This window comes from Miscanthus floridulus, chromosome 1 (genome assembly GCF_019320115.1).
Source record: "Miscanthus floridulus cultivar M001 chromosome 1, ASM1932011v1, whole genome shotgun sequence".
NCBI lineage: Eukaryota > Viridiplantae > Streptophyta > Magnoliopsida > Poales > Poaceae > Miscanthus > Miscanthus floridulus.
In genome coordinates, this window is record NC_089580.1 from 23,125,979 (window position 1) to 23,144,773 (window position 18,795).

Genomic DNA, 18,795 nt, shown 5'->3' on the forward strand with positions numbered 1-18,795 from the left:
TTTTTTTTAGATTATGGATATACGTTGTGTAGCATCACCGTATTTTCTCTAGTCGTTTGAAAAGAGATTTTTTCTCACAGCGCCCAAATTTCCTGAAACGAAGCGCTCACCGTAACCGATGCGGGCGCCATAAACGGCACACCACGCGCAAGAGGCCAGCAGCCGCTGGCCTTTGGATTGGAGAGTGGCCCTGCTTTTCGATTGCAGAGCTGGGTCCTCTAGCCTCTGGGTCCAAGGGTTACGAACCGTCCAGATGAGATGAACCCATCGCTGCGTCCGGCCGAAGGCCCAACCCAAGACGCCATCCAATCCAGCGCCGTGCTGCGCCTGCCATCCATCACCACCAAGCCCCACACACTCCGATCCATATTTTGCGTGAACAAAAAACTCCTCATGAGACGAGGAAACCGCCCAAAGACAGACCCAGCGTCCCACCAGCCTGTTAGACGCGCGGAGAGGCCCCCACCTTGTCCACCGGCAGCCTCACAGCTCGCGCCAGCTCACGAGGCCCATCGTCATGGGCCGCTAGCCCATTAAATCCCCGCACCGGGCGGCTCCGAGTCCGCAGCCACCAGACCCCTCCGGGTTCTCTCTCTACGGGTCGAGAAGCCCCTCTCCTCTCTCCCCGGCTCGTCTCCCTCTCCCCCACAGGATCTAGGGTTTGCTCGCTCGGCCTTCGTCCTTCTTGGGCCGAGCCCTAATTCGTCTGCACCGCCACCAAGCAAGCCGAGCCCCCGGTTTGGTTCGCCTCCGCTGCGCCCCGCTTCCTCCCCGTACGTAAGCCCCCAAACTCCAAACCCCTCTCCTGGCCCTCCTCTGCTCCTCCCGCATGTTCCGTCTTTTCCTAAATCCGCGCTGCTAGTAGCTTTCGGATTGGATTGTTTCGTGGTTTAGGTTTTGGTGCGCCGTTCGAGTTGATCCGTTGGGCTCCGTTTTAGTGGGCTCGGTTCGTCGGATCTGTAGGGGAGCAAGCGCTTCGCTGGGAGCGTTGTTTGGAATGTTTTTTTTTTTTGGTGCGAAAATTTTCGTAGTTTTTGTTTCTTTTCCGGTGGGCGTCAGCGCTCTTGGCGCTGTAGATTATGTGCGCTATATTGTTGGCCTCTTTAGCATATTCTGGTACGAGCAAATTGTGGCGTGTTTCTGGGAGGGGTTCAGTTTCCCGAGGGAATTGCTAAGATTTTTGTCGAAGTAGGACCTAGTTGTCGTCTGTGAAGATGAAGAGTTTATAGGAAACATTTTGATTTTGTTCTTTGGGATACAGTACCCCGTTCGGGTATCAGTCTTGTTAGCTATAGAATTACTAGTACATGTTACCCTGAGTGTTTGAAGCTTAAAAAAAATGATTCATTGCATAGTGCTGCATGCCTGTATCTTTGTGAATTTTGTACCTACACCAAGGTAGTCATACTGGAGTAGTTGAGTATGATTTCGAAGTCCAATAGCCTGCTAGGTTTGATGGCTGTAATTATCTTTTTGATAGGAAGTTCCAGCAACCATGGCTTGTTTCTGACAGGACCTTAAGTAAACCATGAGCATGGTTGAGTTTCTGCTCAAAGGCTAGGTTGCAGGTGGCATTTTATTCTTTAGCTATTCATGTGCAGCCCCATATGGTTCTGGTGAAGGGCCTACCCTTGAACTTCGGTGAAGGGCCTACCCTTGAACTTCGTATTTTATTTTCTGTTACAGCTGCATGTTTAACTACTTGCATTCAGCATTACTTTGCCTGGCTTGGTGACATTTGTCACTTTTCTATTGTCTTGCTCATGCTATTTTCAATGTGTGAAAACATACCTTCATTGCTGATATCTCTCATAGGTACAATGTTCTAAAATTTTTGCACTTTTGGATACCATCACGATTGAGAAGTCATCATTATGTCATCTAGTCTATCTACTACAAAATATATTCCTTGTGTAGCTTTTGGAAAACGTCTGCAATGTTGGTGGCCTCTGAACCTTGACATGAAAATTTGTTCCTGGGCACTGCTGCCATAAACAACCAGATCTTATTAATAATGGAACTATGTAGAATATCTGCTGTCTGTCTATTTTGTCATGAAAACTTTGATGGTGTACCTTATGAAATTTTGTTGAGTGAAATCCATGAGCGGCCTCTGAACTTGTCATGGGGTGCCATTTCGGTCCACGAACTTTGAAATTGCATTTCAAGGCCCCTAAACTTGTTAAGTGGTGCACCGCAGCGGTCTTTATGGTCCACAAATGGACCTGCTATGCACTATTTTACAAGTTTAAGGATGTGCGGTGCACCACTTAACAAGTTTAGAGACTCAGAAGTGCATTTTTAAAATTCGTGGGCCTAAGTGACACCGTATAACAAATTCAGGGGAAGCTGATGCATTTAACTCTATTTTATTTGTTTGGAGTCCCTTTTTCATGAAACAATCAAGTGATATGATGTGACTGAATTGCACCTAACATGATTGTATTTACTTATTAATCCAAATTGACAGGCATTCTTGGATTCCATTGGCTTGTATCTTCAGCATGGGTGAGCCAAACAGAAATGATAATGCAATGGTGCATGGCAGTGAGATGGTTGATGGCAATGGTGTGATCCATGGTAGTGAGATGATTCATGGCAGTGAGATGGTTGATGGCAATGGTGTGATCCATGGTAGTGAGATGATTCATGGTAGTGAAATGATCCATGGCGATGAGATGATCCATGGGACTGAGATGGTTGAAGGCAGTGAGATGATCCATGGTCATGATATGGTTCAGGTTAATGATCTCATCCACGGTAATGAGATGGTTCCAGTTAACGACATGGTCAATGGTGACGAGATGGCCCATGGTAATGAATTGGTCAATGCTGAGATGACCCCGCGAACATCAAGACGTCGGAAGAAGAAGTCGTTAGTTTGGGAGCACTTCACTATAGAACCCATGCCAGGAGGGAACTCAAGAGCATGCTGCAATTTATGCAAGCAAACCTTTGCGTATAGTTCTGGCTCAAAAATTGCAGGCACTAGCCATCTCAAGAGGCACATCACCCTGGGCTCCTGTCCTGTTATGAAAGACCAAGACAGGAAGCTAACACTGCCACTTGCAGGGGGCCATGTCACTGATAATGATGGTGAGGCTGCTGTGGAACGTCCTACTAAGAGGCGTTACAGATACACTGGTTATGCAAATGCTACTTTTGATCAGGAACGGAGCTCCTCTTATCTGGCGAAGATGATCATTTTGCATGACTACCCACTTCACATTGTTCAACAGTCATCCTTTACTAATTTTATTGAGAGTCTGCAGCCTCGTTTCAAGGTTGTAGATGTGGAGACAATGGAAGGAGAGGTGTATGCTGTTTTCCAGAAAGCAAAAGAGAACCTGTTTCAAGCATTCAGCACTATGCCAGGAAGGATCAGCCTCACTATAGGACTCTGGACAACCAGTCAGACTCTTGGCTATGTTTCTCTTGTTGGGCAGTTTATTGACTCCGATTGGAAAGTGCACCGAAGAATGCTCAACTTCATGATGGTGTCTTCTCCTCATTCAGAGAATGCACTTAGTGAAGCTATTAGCTCGAGCCTTTCGGAGTGGAATATGAAGGACAAGCTGTTCACTATCACATTGGATAACGATTGCTCTTCCCATGATATTTACAGTGCAAATCTTAGGGATCACCTCTCCAATAAGAACAACCTCATGCTTAAGGGACAGCTCTTTGTTGTGAGGTGCTATGCTCATATCCTGAATGTAGTTGCTCAGGATGTAATTGCTTCGATTCACGGCGTGATTTACAACATCCGTGAGAGTATCAAGTTCATAAAAGCTTCTCCAAGCTGTGAGGAGAAGTTTGCTGAGATTGCTCTGCAGCTGGAGATTCCCAGTGCCAAGACCCTTTGTTTAGATGTTACAACCCAGTGGAACACAACTTATCTGATGCTGCTGGCTGCCTTGGACTATAAGCAGGCTTTTGCTACACTGGAGACATGTGATGATAATTACAATGAATCTCCTTCAGCAGAGGACTGGAAGAAAGTTGAGGCTAGCTGTAATTACCTGAAACTGCTATATGACTCTGCACATAGTGTGATGGCTTCAGCAAACCCTACTGCAAACATCATTTTCCATGAAGCTTGGAAAATTCAGCTTGAGCTAGCCAATGGCACAGAACATGAAAGTCCCTTTTTCAGCAGTATTGCCAAGGATATGCATGAGAGATTTGACAAATACTGGAAAGATTGCAGCCTGGTGTTAGCCATTGCTGTTGTTATGGATCCACGTTTCAAGATGAAGCTTGTTGAGTTCAGTTACTCTAAAATTTATGGTGCTGAGGCTGCGAAATATGTTAAGGTTGTCAATGACTCTCTGCATGAGCTGTATAAGGAGTGTGTGGCACAGCCGTTCTCCTTGACCCCTGCCTATGTTGAAGCTAACAATGTGGCTGCCAACGCGAATGTTAACCAGGGAAATCCTCCTTCCACTAGTGATGGTCTTCTTGACTTTGATATGTACCTTTCTGAGATTCAAAGTAGCCAGCCTGCAAAATGTGAACTGGAGCAGTACCTGGAGGAATCCCTCACTCCACGTATCCAGGAGTTTGATATCCTTAACTGGTGGAAGCTTAACACAGTCAAGTTTCCAACTCTGTCCAAGATGGCCCGGGATATCTTGGCCATCCCAATGTCGATGGTTAGCAGTGGCAGCTCCATATTCTCTGCTGGAACTGGGAACCACAGGCTTGATGACTACAGAAGCTCTCTTCGCCCGGAGACTGTGGAGGCACTTGTCTGTGCAAAAGACTGGCTCCAGTATTCACCACCGGCTGCAACTGAGGCGCCAGGTTCTGAGATGATCAAGGCAGAAGCATTGTAGATTGCCGATACTGCTTCCCTGTTGAAGTACAAATAATATATATTGTGGTATCTTCGAGTGTAGTTAAGCGTAGGCATATTTTAGGCACCAATTGCAGACATATATCTCTTCTGGAGTTTATATCTCATAGTTGTAATTTGTCATGTCGAACTCAGTTTAACTCACTGCAGTGTGTACTGAGTTTAGCTGTGGTCTGAGGGATGTCTCAGGGATTGAGGTGGTAAACTTATTTCCAGATTCTGGCTATTGTTGGCTCAGTTATTCAGGTGCTAAACTTATTTCCAGATTTTGGTTATTGTTGGTGCTGCTGTTTATTTCCCTTCTTAAGGCGTAACCTCTGTTCTGTGCTAGTGTGTTAGATGCCGTGGTTTGGTATCTATTTATATTTGTATCTGTGTAAATTTAGCCTCATTTTTTTGTGTGCTTGTCGCAAGTTATCTGATAGTGTCATCTGTTTAAGGTTCACAACTTTGGTGGCGGTGACTTTGGTAATCAATGCTTTTGTTTGTACTCTGTCGTCTCACCATTGGTTCAACTCGGCGAAGTTACCAATGCTAACCAAGGTGTCTGTGGAGGTAGACAGCTCCGTTGCAGTCTTGGGATTCTTGGTGGCCACTGGCCATCGTTAACGGCCTCCAAAGGTGTCGGTGTTTAGGCCCTGTTTAGATACCAAAAATTTTCACTCCAAAGTATTACATCGAATTTTACGGCACATGCATGGAGTACTAAATGTAGACGAAAAATAAAACCAATTGCACAGTTGGATGAGAAATCGCGAGACGAAACTTTTAAACTTAATTAGTCCATAATTAGACACTAATTGTCAAATACAAACGAAAGTGCTACAATAGCCGAAACCAAAATTTTTTGTCAACTAAACACGCCCTTATTGTTGCTGCATCAAGTTTTGGACAAAAGATAGAAGGGCCTGTATAAAAACACGGGAAGGAATAGGAATGATATAGCAAAATAGAGGAATAGAAAACGTAGGAAGAAAACGAAAAGTAGTGTTTGAAATGCAGGAATCCACCGCACACGAATAAAAACATGGGAGTGATGAACTAAAGTTAGCATCTCTAATAATAGTCGATCAACTTGCTTGTATTTTATAATTAACTTGTGGCATTTAATAGTGTGCAACTGTTACATATGTGCTTCCTACCCCGCGTGCATTAACTCTCTCTATCTATTCACCGTACATATGCAGCTCATCCGTTCATCAAAATTCCACCAAGTAATATAGTAGTATAGTAAACAAGCGAGAGAGGTGTTGAGCAGACGTAGAAAAGTTTCCAATGAGCTCAGAGCTTATTTTCTGATTCCTCCAAAAGTACAGGTGTAGCTGCCGCTCTTTTGAAAAAATTTCTGTGGTTCCCTTGTTCCAAACGATGAGATAAAAGACAATTCCTCTAGAATGAGTTTCCTACGCTTTTCCTTTGATCAAACGAGGCGTCTGCGCTCGTCACACAGAGGATCATGTCGAACTGCTTTGAAATTGGATGGGACTTCCAATGCTTCCCACAGATATCACGAACAACTGCTCTTACAGGACCTGACAAATTGTCGCCAATGTCTCGCAAACACCAGAAACAACATATTTTGAACTTTTAAGCAGTGCCACTGCCTACAAAGTGCACACTGACAGCAGAAAATTACCAACCCCGCCCCCCCCCCCCCCCCCCCCCCCCCCCCCACACACCCACCCGAATTTTCATAGCAAGATAGGGAATGTCTTCACTGCCTGGTGGAAACGATCAGCAACGAAATTGTATTAAGAATGCAAGAAAGCTGTATATGAAAGGAAAACCGTATAGTGGTAAGAAAACAATGTGGTTCTCCACTGCCTGGTGAAAAAATTTACCAAGGAACATAATTCATCAGAAGACAAGTAAGCTGAAAGGTGAAAGCCTCAAAGTCTACTTCCAGATAAAGCAAAAATATCTTTTTTTTTTCAACTGATAAAGCAAAAATATCAATTATCATGCTTTAGTTCATGTGTGTGTGTGTGTGTGTGGGGGGGGGGGGGGGGGGGGGGGGGGGGGGGGGGGGGGGGGGGGGGACTCAATTCCATGGTGCAAACAAGACCCTGGACCAGCTTCTCTCGCCTATTCAGTGGACACCGCTGGTCCAGCGGTTCGAGGCCAAGCCTGGAACTTGTGTCCATGGTTTGCGGTTTTGTTAGAAACAGTCTTAGGATTGCTACCTGTTTCCAAAAGAATGAACCTGATTAGAGGAAAACTTGCTAATGCCTTCTTGTCCGAAACAAATGTACCGCAAAAGTACGCAGTGGCAAATTAAAGGATCCCACAAGCGAGCCCACGATGTAGCCAGCCGTCTTTTTTTTTTTTTTTTTTTTTGCAAAAGAATGAACAAAGTATGTATGATTATGTTTGGTAAAGGAACATGAAAGCCGCAGAGCAGCAGAAACTATTTGGTTGACTCAAGGCAGGCCCAAAACTTATCCATATGAAACTAGGCCCATTTATATTACAGAGATTTCATAAGAATTATAAAGAAAATCATAGGAAATTAGTTCGCGAAATAGAAAAATTCCTACGTTTCGAACAAGACCTAAGAATGAAAGCTCTCTTATACAATGATACATACAATAGGAGGTAGATCAACAGAAGTATACAAAATAAAGTTCAGCAAACTCAACGCATACTTTTTGTGCGTCAAATGCATGCGCAAAGATAATCATTTGTTTTTACACATAAAATCCACACTCGTATGATCATGTGTCGTGAGTCTGGGTCATATATGGGCAATAATTTCCATTTTACCGCTAGATGTATTTTCGCATCGGACTCTGTACCATCATTGCACGTGTGTTGTTATAATAACTCGTATGAGCACGGATCGCGAAGAAAATTTTTATTAATCTATATTACCCATTAAATCAATGAGACCAGAGGCGGAACCAGAGAAAAATCTAAGGGGGGCCAAGATGAAGGAAATGGATAGATACAATACCTTCAAGAACTCAATCCCTTTGAAATACCTACTATTACTATGGCTGAAGCAGGAGTATATAAAGAAATTTCAGATCATAGGGGGTGGCCCCTGCTAGGGATGTCTCAGGGACTGATGTGGTAAACTTATTTCCAGATTCTGGCTATTGTTGGCTCAGGTATTCATGTGCTAAACTTATTTCCAGATTTTGGTTATTGTTGGTGCTGCTGTTTATTTTCCTTTCTTAAGGCGTAACCTCTGTTCTGTGCTAGCGTGTTAGATGCCGTGGATTAGTATCTATTTATATTTGTATCTGTATAAATTTAGCCTCATTTTTTTGTGTGCCTGTCGCAAGTTATCTGATAGTGTCATCTGTTTAAGGTTCACAGCTTTGGTGGTGATGACTTTGGTAATCAATGCTTTTGTTTGTACTCTGTCGTCTCACCGTTGGTTCAACTCGGTGAAGTTACCAATGCTAACCAAGGTGTCTGTGGAGGTAGACAGTTCCGCCTCTGAATGAGATCATAGCTTTTACGTAAAAATGGTTAACCCGCATCCCCTAAAACTAGCCTTGGAGCCACTGAGCCAGATCCAAGGTCGGTCCATTCCCATCGCTATGCCTCACGCTTCGGCGGCCGCGGCGTCTCAGGCTTCCACCTGATCCGGATCTTTTCAGGGACAGAAAAATCGCATCCACGAGGCAACGAGCCATGGAGATCGGCACTGACATGCACACCGACAACCCGCTGGATCTCGCCAGGTCCCGCGTGCCAGTGCCACTTGCGAGATCGATCGATCGGAACGAACGGGACGCGCCGTGGCATCACGAGACAGCCGAGACGCGCCAACGCCGTGGCAGCCGGCACCAAGTACAAATATGCTATCGCCCGCGTGCAACCGTCGCCATCTGCCTGTGCCGGGCCGAGCTCTCTTCTTAACTCGCTATCGACAACGACAACACATCGAACAATCCCGCGCGCACACTCGCACTCAACGCTCACTCACTGAGCCATTACTCAGCTCACCAAGTCCAGATCTCAATGGCGCACTCGCGCTGCCACCACCTTCTCCCCACGGCCATGGCCACGGCGTGCTTCCTCCTCGTGACCCTCCTCACGCTCTGCGCCACGCCGGCGCCGGCCCACGGCGCGCGCGTCCTCACGCCGGGCAGCGCGGGCGCGGTCACCAAGGCGCAGCAAGGCGGCACCAGCAGCAACGCGACGGCGGCGGACGAGTACCTGGCGCCGCACAACCAGGCGCGCGCGGCGGTGGGCGTGGCCCCGCTGCGGTGGAGCGCGGACCTGGCCTCGGCGGCCGCGAAGACGGTGGCGCAGCAGCAGCGGCAGGGCGGGTGCGCGTTCGCGGACATGGGGGCCAGCCCCTACGGCGCCAACCAGGGGTGGGCCAGCTACCGCGCGCGCCCCGCCGACGTGGTGTCGCTGTGGGTGGCGGAGGGGCGGTACTACACCCACGCCAACAACACGTGCGCCGCGGGGCGGCAGTGCGGCACGTACACGCAGGTGGTGTGGCGCCGCACCGCCGAGGTCGGGTGCGCGCAGGCCACCTGCGCCACGGGCGCCACGCTCACGCTCTGCCTGTACAACCCGCACGGCAATGTGCAGGGCCAGAGCCCCTACTAGCTAGCTAGATAGCTACCTCAGCGGCGGCCGATCGATCAGGTCATCAGGTCGGAGCCTCCCACTGCCGGCGACGGCAGCGGAGTACTACGTAGGTGCAGTCTTCTCTTGTTCGGTGACTTCGGTCACGGGTGCTTTGCTTTGTGTTGTGGTGTAATCCGGTGGTGTTCTTGGTGTTCAGAACTGCTTTGGTTTGGCGTGTCATCTTGTATTGCCGGGTAAAAACGCCTGTGAGCTGTGATGTGAATGTGATGCTTCATCCTTGTGGACTGTGCTGTGGATGCGTGTTGGCTGTCTTGATTCGCTGCATGCTTAAACTTCTACTAGAAAAAAATTGGATACTACAACCGAGGAGATTTGCTATGAAAGATTATTGAGCTAACTTCTAAGGAAACAATGAAAGTTATAGCACTACCAAGAACCCAAATTAGAGCTAAAATCAAATCTTCGAAAAAATACAGTTCTGTTGGTGATCCTTGTTGACATGTACTCCCCCGTTCCAAATTATAAGTCTCTTTGATATATGAACCAAAAAGTCAAGGCGACTTATAATTTGGAACTGAGGAAGTAGTATTTCTCTCTTTTTTTTTTGAAATAACACTATTTTACTAAAGAATTGCAGAACTAAGAGTTGGAATGAAAATATTGTAGATATAGGATATGTCCGGCAATTGTATGGTCAACAGGACCCTAATTGGCGAACCAATGGTATCAATAGATTGTGTCATGCATTAGAGTAACTTGCAGGGTCTCTACTTGAGCCCTCAAAATTGAATTTGAGGGTCTGAGTCAAAAATTGAGCTTCAATAGAACCCCTATTAGGGACCTCAAATTTGAGAGGGCCCTCAAACCCCCTCTCACCCATCGTTCCTCTCCCCGCGCGCACGCAGAACACGCCTTTTCGTTCGCATTCAACTCAGTGCCGTCGCCTCCTCTGTCTTCGGCAAGGCCATTCGCTAGCACGACTCTCTCGGCACGTCCCCTCCCAACAACTTCTACCGCACCTCCACCATCCTCCTCGGCGGCTCCCCTCTCCCTGGCGACGTGCCCCTTCCCTAGATCTCCTCACTGTCACTTCCCCAGTCGGCTACCACCATGACAAGTTCTCTACCTAGCTACACCCCTCCCTGGCGTGGCCGCCACTGCCCTCCTCAGCATCTCCCTTCCCCCGGAGGCATGCCCCTTGTCCAGATCTAGCATCGGTGAGCGGCTCCCCTCTACCCTGTCTCTCGGATCTAGTGCTACATCTTCTCGTGCTCCGGTGAGCCCCTCTTCTTCTCCTCTCTAGCATCTTTGGCTAGTTGTCGAGATATGTCCAAGTTAGTCAATGAGGGAGAAGATGAGAAAGAGGATGACAAATGGGTCCCACATGTTATTCCCTACTAGAATAAATTTGAGGATCATGTTTTGAGAGCCACCGTTGGAGTACAACCTAGAAAACATGACTCTCAAAAGTAAGAAAAACCCTTATATCAAAATTAGAGACCCTAATTTGAGGGCTCCTACTCCAGATGCTGTTAGAAGCCAATAGCAAGGCATGTTTCCCTTCTCTCGTCGTTTTGATTTTCTAGATTTTGTTTGTCCATTCCAAACAAGGTATTTAGGTACCGCTTGTAATTTTTTAAGTAGATGCTAAAGATAAAGCATAGTCCATTTTGTTTGGATTTAACATAATTGATTTTATAATTTTGAAATTAAAATTCTTCCCATAATACTATATTTGACTTTTCACTTTAATTGTTTAGCTGTAAAACAGTTTCTAAAAATTGTTTAACTATCTAAATTCATGGTTCAAAAACTAGTATTTTTCATGTATTTTTTCTATACATGTGCTTAGGTGACATCCAGTTTTTTTTAACAAGGACACTCAAAATTAAGTTTTAATTCAAATTAAATTTAAAACCATCTCCCTTATTAAGAAACGTTGGATGTCCCTTATTGCAATTTTTCAAGTAGATGTTACAAATCAAGCGTAACCCCTTTTCTTGGATCTAGCATCACTGATTTTATAGTTTTAAAATTAAAATTCTTCCTATATCGCTATATTTGAGTAATAATTTATCCAATAATTTTTAACTATTCTAATATATACTTGACACAATTAGATTTGTAATTAAATGTACTATCTAATAATCAAAATTATATAATCATAACTAATCTAATATAAAATAAATGAATAATCAAAGTGTATCAAGTTAATTTAGATATGCCTTATAAAGTAGTCTAATAATCTAATTATATAATTATAAATAATATAATATTTGGAGACCGTATCACATCAGGCTATGTCTTATAAATTGGACTAGCTGCAAAAAATAGTCTCTAAAAATATGAAAAAATCATCTAAATTCATGGTTTGGAAAGTAGTATTTTTCATGCAATTTTTCTATACATATACTTAGGTGAAACCCAAAGTTTTTAATGAAGGAATGCTCAAAGGTAAATTTAAATTCTAAAATATTTAAAATCATTCGAAACATGCTTAATGATTTTAAATTTAACTTTGAATTGGAACTTCATTTTGATCATGTTCGTCCCTAGGAAAGTTTGGGTGTTGTGGCAGAACCATCTAATCTAATGCCTCACAAGAGTACTCATCTTTCATTAGACACTAAGTACTCAAGGGAGGACACCAAATTATACGGTTCCGTCGGGCACACCCCAAGGAAGAACCCGAAAATCCATATTTTTTCATCAGGATCATAAATGAGAGAATAAAGCTTACATCATTCTTAACCATTTCTTACATCATTTTTAATACATCATCAGAGTATAATATTTATTGTTTATAATAGCGGAATATGACCATGTTATCAGAGTTATGAACAATTTGATTTAACATCAGAATATAAACATGTGATCAGAATTACAGCGGAAATAAATATCTATTCATGATATGATGAAACATCGATATATAAACTTATGACAATAGATTATAAAACTTTCATTTATAAAAACATTTAGTGAGAGTTATAAATAAAAACTATGATCGCAGCGTAAAGGAATTCTCTGAGCCCACCAGGAGGAATCCGCACACAAGGGTCAGCTCTAGCATCCGCCTATCATCTACAATAGAGGAAAATAAAACCCTGAGTACTCAATTGTACTCAGCAAGACTTACCCGTCAGAAGAAAAGAAAATACTCCAAGGATATGTAAGGCTATCTGGCTTATGGGTTTATTGCATCTGCAGGGGCATTACTAAAAGCGTGTCCTTATATTCGATTTTTATTAGCAATGTATTAGTTCATTAACTAACCATTCTATGTAAGCACATGTGCTACTTCTCAAGCAGGTGGTAAGTAATCAGGTTTCGCTTTTACATCTTTTATCTTTCAGTTCTTACTACGATGCTAGAGTTTAGACAAGTCATACCGGATCGCCCGACGATTCGCGAATCAATGCCCCCAGCTGGGTACCCCGAAAACACACGCCCCGCTTGTACCCCAGGCACAAGCAGGACCAACACCCTACTCTTCTGTCATGGGGTCTAGGTCCCCGTCCAAACTAGGACTCCAAGCCCCACCCCTTAGTCCCGGACTCAGTGCGGTGCAAGGACCTCCTACCCAAAAACCACCCTGACAGTCGGTCTGAAAAGAGCCAGAACCCATGACAAAAGAGTAACAAGTCTTTCCTATGCCCATACTCAAGTATGTGCTCGGGATAATAAGTCTGTGACTTGCCTATCGTCCAATGCAATAGCAGGCCCTTAACTGACACAGATAGGAAAAACATTGTAACCATGCTATGCCCCGTTGGCCGCAGGACACAACCTCTTACACCCACCAATACGACAATACCCAAGCCATATCCCTGCCCGGTCACCATTTATCATTTCCACCATTTATATTTCCCAAGTGATAATAATACAGTAATAAATTTCCTATCTCTCGCGAGTGACAGGCAATCACTCGACTTCTACCGGAGTCCTGTAGCATAGCACTCTACACGATCCTATCATACTAGTAAGACTCATAGGATAAAGATATATATGCAAGTAGGTTTCATTCAACTCCTTAAAACTTAATGCACAAATATAATTTAAAGTGCAGAAAGTAGAGGTTATGCACTGGAGCTTGCCTGGGTAAGATATAATCAGAAGTTAGCTTTCCATCACGATGACACGACCATCGAGACACCATCTTTTCCGATACTCTAGATGACTCCATGATCCATCGACGCCCCTATTATGATATGCCATGCGATGCAATGCAATGCAAAGACGTAATTAATCAACTACAACTGTGACTCGTAAAATACGATTTACACCACTCAAACTGACGAGCTAGTTCTAATGACGACCGTACTTAAGATACGTATCAATGTTGTCGAATAAGGTGTTATTTGCCAACAAATGTTTTAGTCATGAAACCCCGAGGCATTTCTTTATCTATTTCATTGATTTAATATATGTCCAAACTACGACTCAATAGTTAACCTAGCAAACTAATTATTCTAGAGCTACAAAAATTACCGTGAGCAGATCACAATATTAGTAAGTTACTATAAAATTTTCAGAGTCAACGCTATCATCGATTTATCACGGAAATTTCTATAAGTTCACATTTTAACAATAATAAACATCTTAAAATAATTAAAGCAACCCTAAAAATATTTTAAAACTAGATAAACTAATTATGCTAACAGATAGATCATGATTTTAGGAGCCTAACAAATTGGTTTCACAATTTTTGGATAATTATACTATTTTATATTGATTTTACAATTTAAACTAGAAACCTATATTAGAAAAGCATTTAGACAACGGAAAGGGCCGGCGGTAACCCCCTTTTGGCCCAGCAGTCCGCGGTAACCGCGCGATAGCCCGGAGCACAACGCGCACACACGGCCTTGTGGACCAGTTCGGCCCAGCGCATGGCGCGAGCGACCCAGCCACGGCGGCCACAGATCGGCCCATCACGCGGCGCGAGCGGCTCAGCCACGATGGCCACAGACCGGCCCAGCGCACAGCCTGCCCAAACCAGCCTGGCGATTTTGCAAAAATGACCCTACGTTTACCTTAAACTAATCCACAGTCCAATATACACTGTTCATGCTAGTCACGTTAATGCACCTAGAACCCCCGAAAAACTTCTAATTACACATTCTCACCTTCCTTCCTTCCCCAAAACCAGAGCACGGAGCAGAGGAGGTTCGGCCGGCGGTCAATCCCGGCCGAGGAAGGCATGATAGCGGCAGAAACCCGTAGGTGAGGGCCACGGGAGCCCGCGCGACCATGGGCTAGCCGTGGCAAGACCTGAGCCGGCCCCCTGCAGCCTACCGCGCGAGCCAGGTCTTGCCACGGCTAGACCATGGGCTACGACGGCGCCGGCCAGTCGGACGACGGCAACGGCGCTGCGGCGGGAGGCGGTGCATATCTCGGCGCGTGGCAAGCGTGAGCCAGGGGTGCACAACGTGGACAGGGCACGGTGAGCAGGCCAAGGCGATGCGGTTCACATGGCGTAGGCGACGGCGCGGCTTAGAGAAGGGCAGCGCAGCATGGGGGTCGACGACGGTGGTGGGGAGGCAGCCTCACGGCTTGTCCGATGCCGGGCGCAACCGCTGGAGGACGCAGCTCGGCCAGAGCAGAAGCATGGTGCCCCGACCACGTGCGTTGACGTTCGAGACCGGGTGGCTCCGCGGTGAGAGCACGGCGGTGGTGAGGTGGTGGTGCGGCTTGCTAGTGACGACCGTCGAAAAGTAGGTTGTGCGCTGGGTGGGGCGGCTGCGGGGCAACATGGGCCCAAGCGCGCTCGCGTGCACGGCGACAGGCGAAGGAAGCAGCCACGGCGGGCGCGGAGGAGCGAGGCGAGGCGAAACCGTGCGTGGCTTCGGTGAGTGGGAGGAGAGCAGCGTGGTGGAGCGGCTGGAGGTGGTGCGGCGAGGGGAGTGGTGTGGACTCAGTGCACACACGACGGGGGGAAACTGACGATGGCGCTCTAGGGCACGGTGGCAGTCGCGCTGGGAGGGGCAGCGCCGAGGGACAGCGGTCCAGCGTGAACCGGGGCGGGCATGTCGGCCAGCAGCGCGAGAGCGCGCGATGCGGGGAGGAAGAAGGAGGGGCGGCACTGCGCACGGAGGTGAGGCAGAGCCGCTCGCACACACGCGAAAGGAAACGGGAAACGACGGGCGGGAGGGGACGCAGCGACGGCGGGAGCCGCCAAAATGGGTGCTCGGCCCGGCACAGATGCAGACAACAGTGGCAGGCAAGGACAATCAGAGACAGAGGCAAGCAGAAATAGAAAAAGGAGGAAAACAACGCAAGGGTTCGGCCAACTTCATTAACGCAGGGACAACGTGACGTGCTTTGGCAGCTTTGCAGAGCGAGGGGACGATGCGAGCGGCAGGTGGCAGGGACACGGCGACACGTCCAACAAATCAGATGATGGATTCAGAGCACGGGGACGCACCACCGTCGTCACACTAGCGCATAGACAGGACGGCTCAAACCTGGCGGGACGCAAAGGCAGCCAGCTCCTCCATGGTTAGGTGGGTCGTGCGGTGGGCGAAGCACCACGTCGGCCAGACGTCTGGCAGACAATATACACGGCGACCGCAGGTTAAGTCATACGACAGTCAGTAGTGATGTGCACGAATTTTTAAGAGACGCAAAAACCGCTGATGAGCTCATACTCCATACCATGCCATAGAACAAAATATTAGGGTGCTATGTAATTATTTTTGCGCAAAACAAACCGTCGTAACAACGCTTTAAAATATAATTTCTGATTTTTACCATTGACACGAGAAGCTGGTTTTTTTTAATTTTTAATTTCGATTTTTGAGCTATCAAACATACCATGGAACAACATCCACACGCCACATCAACAGTTGCATTTTTAACTACTAACTTGCACTTCTAATTTTTTTATTTAAGTTCTAATTACAAGTTATATTTTATTTTGTTTATAAAAATTGTTTTCATGCTCAATCCAACAGAACAAGCCACTCGTCATTTACTTGCTAGAATCGTTATCGGACATTTCTAAATATCTTTACGCTCCGAGTAATTTAACTTGACGTTGATTCGAGTCCACAAAACTGAGTCACACATGATTCCCTTATCACTTTAAGTATGTTTTAAATAAAAAATCTGAGAAACCCGTTTCGGAAATTTTTCTTAGGCCTAAATCTCAGTGTTAAACGAGCTCGTAACACCAGAGATGTTACAAGTGTCCCTTCTTGCAATTTTTTAAGTAGATACCTAAAATCAAGCGCAATCCATTTTACTTGATCTAGATTCATATCGAAAAAGTAGTATTGTTAAGTAGATAGGTAAATGGTGACATGGGTCACGTGTCACGCGGCCATCTACAGAATAGGGTGATTGATTTGAAAAATGACTCAATTTTAAATAAAGTGGTATATTATGAGTCCATTCTTTAATAGGGTGTTTGGTTTCTAGAAGGAGATAGTCTATCACCATCTCACTTTTTAATTTTTTGTTTGATTTGTAAAATAGACTGAGTTAATGCATCATCACTTTATTCGTCGTAGGCTTATAATTAGTGTTAGTATGAAAAATAAAGTCATTCCACAAATTTGAAGAATAAACTCATAATAAATCTATCACATCATCGAGAATGGATTGGTTCTCTAAACCAAACACTCCATAAATTTAGTGAAATAACTCCATTCCTCGTAATAGTATTAATTATTAGCTTGTGAGAAATTAAGGTGACATCTAAAACCAATTTTATTCAACAAAACAAAAAGAAAGAAGAGTGATATGAGACTAACTCCCAACTAATTCCTCAAACCAAATACCCTATAATTGCTTATATGTTACTAAGCAGCATCCGGCACAAAATTTACTTGAACGAGAATATGTTCAGAAAGAACTCTATATTCCAAAAAACACAGGTGTTTCTTCTGTGTGGTCATTTCCCATTGAGTTCATCCAGACAGACCAAGACTCAAAGAAATGGATTTATACTAAGACGATCGATAATACCCTAAACTTAGTAAACTAGTATTCTAAGCTTCTATTATTTGTTTGGACTAGGGCATTATATACGCGCAACACGAGCTGACACTAACACGAAAGTCTTGCACATCTAACAAACCCGATGGAAGAAGATACTAAGACCGCCGTCGAAGCCGCCGCCGTGGACTCCCGGCCATTCAGTGAGGTGGAACGACTCCGCGTCCGACGAGGCGACGATCCTCTCGAACCTCCCGCGCAGGTATTCCACCCCTCCGCTGGGCAGCCAGCCAGCGCCGGCGGTCACGGCCCGCAGCTTCTCCAGCAACCACCCCTCCGCATCCGACGGCCGCTCCCGCCTCGTCGCGTACCCGACGCGCGTGCCCTTGCAGTACACCAGCCACTTGGTCGAGTCGAGGAGCGCGCCGGGAGAGGCATTGGGCGGCGTCCACTGGCGCTGGTACTCGAGCACGATCCTGCCCGCAGCGGCAATGTCCGCACCGCCGAGGCCAGCCGGCAGGTCGAGGACGAGGAAATGCTCGTCGTGGTCCACTGGTTGGTCCGCGGCGGGCCCGTGCTCCTGCAGGAAGAGGCAGACGCGGCGGTCACCGGCGGAGGGCACGAAGAGCGTGCCACGGACGATGGCCGATTTTGTGGTCGGCGCCGGGGGGCACGGGAGGAACGTGGACGCGAGGACGCACCGGACGTGGTTCCACCACGCAAGCCACGCGACATGGCAGCTGTAATATGTCACCTCCTCGCCGGCGGCCTCGCCAGCGCCGCCGTCTTCAACTGGCACTACTGCAGGTGGCATGGATCACGTAGTGCGGCCGCGTTCCGGGGACGTGGCGCGAAGAGTAGTTAGTTATGATCTATCCTATTTTATTTAGATGCGCCCGCGTTCCGGGGACGTGGCTTCGGACTCGTCTCAGGAAAATCGGAACTATATCGTTCACGTCAGAGTTATCTAAAAACATAGTTTTGTAACTTTTTTAAAAAGCTGGTGGTTAAAAAAATAACATACACTCTACCAACCGTCTGTTTTATTTATTCAAAAAAAAAACAAAGTCATCTTCTGTACATACCGACCTTTCAAAATCGTGGTCAAAGATTCAATTCCGATGAACCTCCTAACAGTAGTGATAGTCAAGGCCGTAGTCGGCTATCCCGCCACCATAACTCACATCTAGAACGTCCAAAATCGAATCTCTATTACCTGCTCTATCTCTCAATATCCTTGATATGAAAATAGTGGTCGGAGATCCAATTCCGATGAATCTTCGGGTGGAGACAGGCGGGAGCAACAAGGAGTGCCGAGGAATAAAAAAGAAACAACACCAAGGGCGCCATCATTGATAGGGAGTACCGACCATCCGCATATCTTTGCCCATGGATGTCTCCGTTAGAATGAGAAGTTGTCGGAGTGGGACTTCTTTCTATCATGA

The 18,795-nt window shown here is 46.1% G+C and overlaps 3 protein-coding genes across 4 annotated transcripts; 2 read left to right on the forward strand and 1 right to left on the reverse strand.

The window, feature by feature from the left end:
- Positions 1-588: 588 nt before the first annotated feature.
- LOC136476082 (zinc finger BED domain-containing protein RICESLEEPER 2-like) lies at positions 589-5,145 on the forward strand. 2 transcript variants are annotated; one of them, XM_066473768.1, is made up of 2 exons: positions 589-777; positions 2,471-5,145. In XM_066473768.1, the coding sequence occupies exon 2, from the start codon at positions 2,505-2,507 to the stop codon at positions 4,836-4,838; it is 2,334 nt and encodes a 777-aa protein (XP_066329865.1). In that variant the 5' UTR covers positions 589-777; positions 2,471-2,504; the 3' UTR covers positions 4,839-5,145. The 2 variants fall into 2 exon arrangements, with proteins under 2 accessions (XP_066329865.1, XP_066329860.1); XM_066473763.1 differs by having other exon boundaries at positions 589-773.
- Positions 5,146-7,753: 2,608 nt separating this feature from the next.
- On the forward strand, positions 7,754-9,700 carry LOC136476095 (pathogenesis-related protein PRMS-like). The gene is made up of 2 exons (XM_066473783.1): positions 7,754-8,386; positions 8,467-9,700. The coding sequence occupies exon 2, from the start codon at positions 8,831-8,833 to the stop codon at positions 9,428-9,430; it is 600 nt and encodes a 199-aa protein (XP_066329880.1). The 5' UTR covers positions 7,754-8,386; positions 8,467-8,830; the 3' UTR covers positions 9,431-9,700.
- A 7,783-nt stretch (positions 9,701-17,483) lies between these two features.
- On the reverse strand, positions 17,484-18,164 carry LOC136476100 (protein MIZU-KUSSEI 1-like). Its single transcript, XM_066473792.1, has one exon. The coding sequence runs from the start codon at positions 18,162-18,164 to the stop codon at positions 17,484-17,486; it is 681 nt and encodes a 226-aa protein (XP_066329889.1).
- Positions 18,165-18,795: the final 631 nt, after the last annotated feature.

What these genes read in the sequence shown, in the direction of transcription:
- LOC136476095 (XM_066473783.1), top strand. Translation starts at nt 8,831, where the DNA reads ATGGCGCACTCGCGCTGCCACCACCTTCTCCCCACGGCCATGGCCACG.
- LOC136476082 (XM_066473768.1), top strand. Translation starts at nt 2,505, where the DNA reads ATGGGTGAGCCAAACAGAAATGATAATGCAATGGTGCATGGCAGTGAG.
- LOC136476100 (XM_066473792.1), bottom strand. Translation starts at nt 18,164, where the DNA reads ATGCCACCTGCAGTAGTGCCAGTTGAAGACGGCGGCGCTGGCGAGGCC.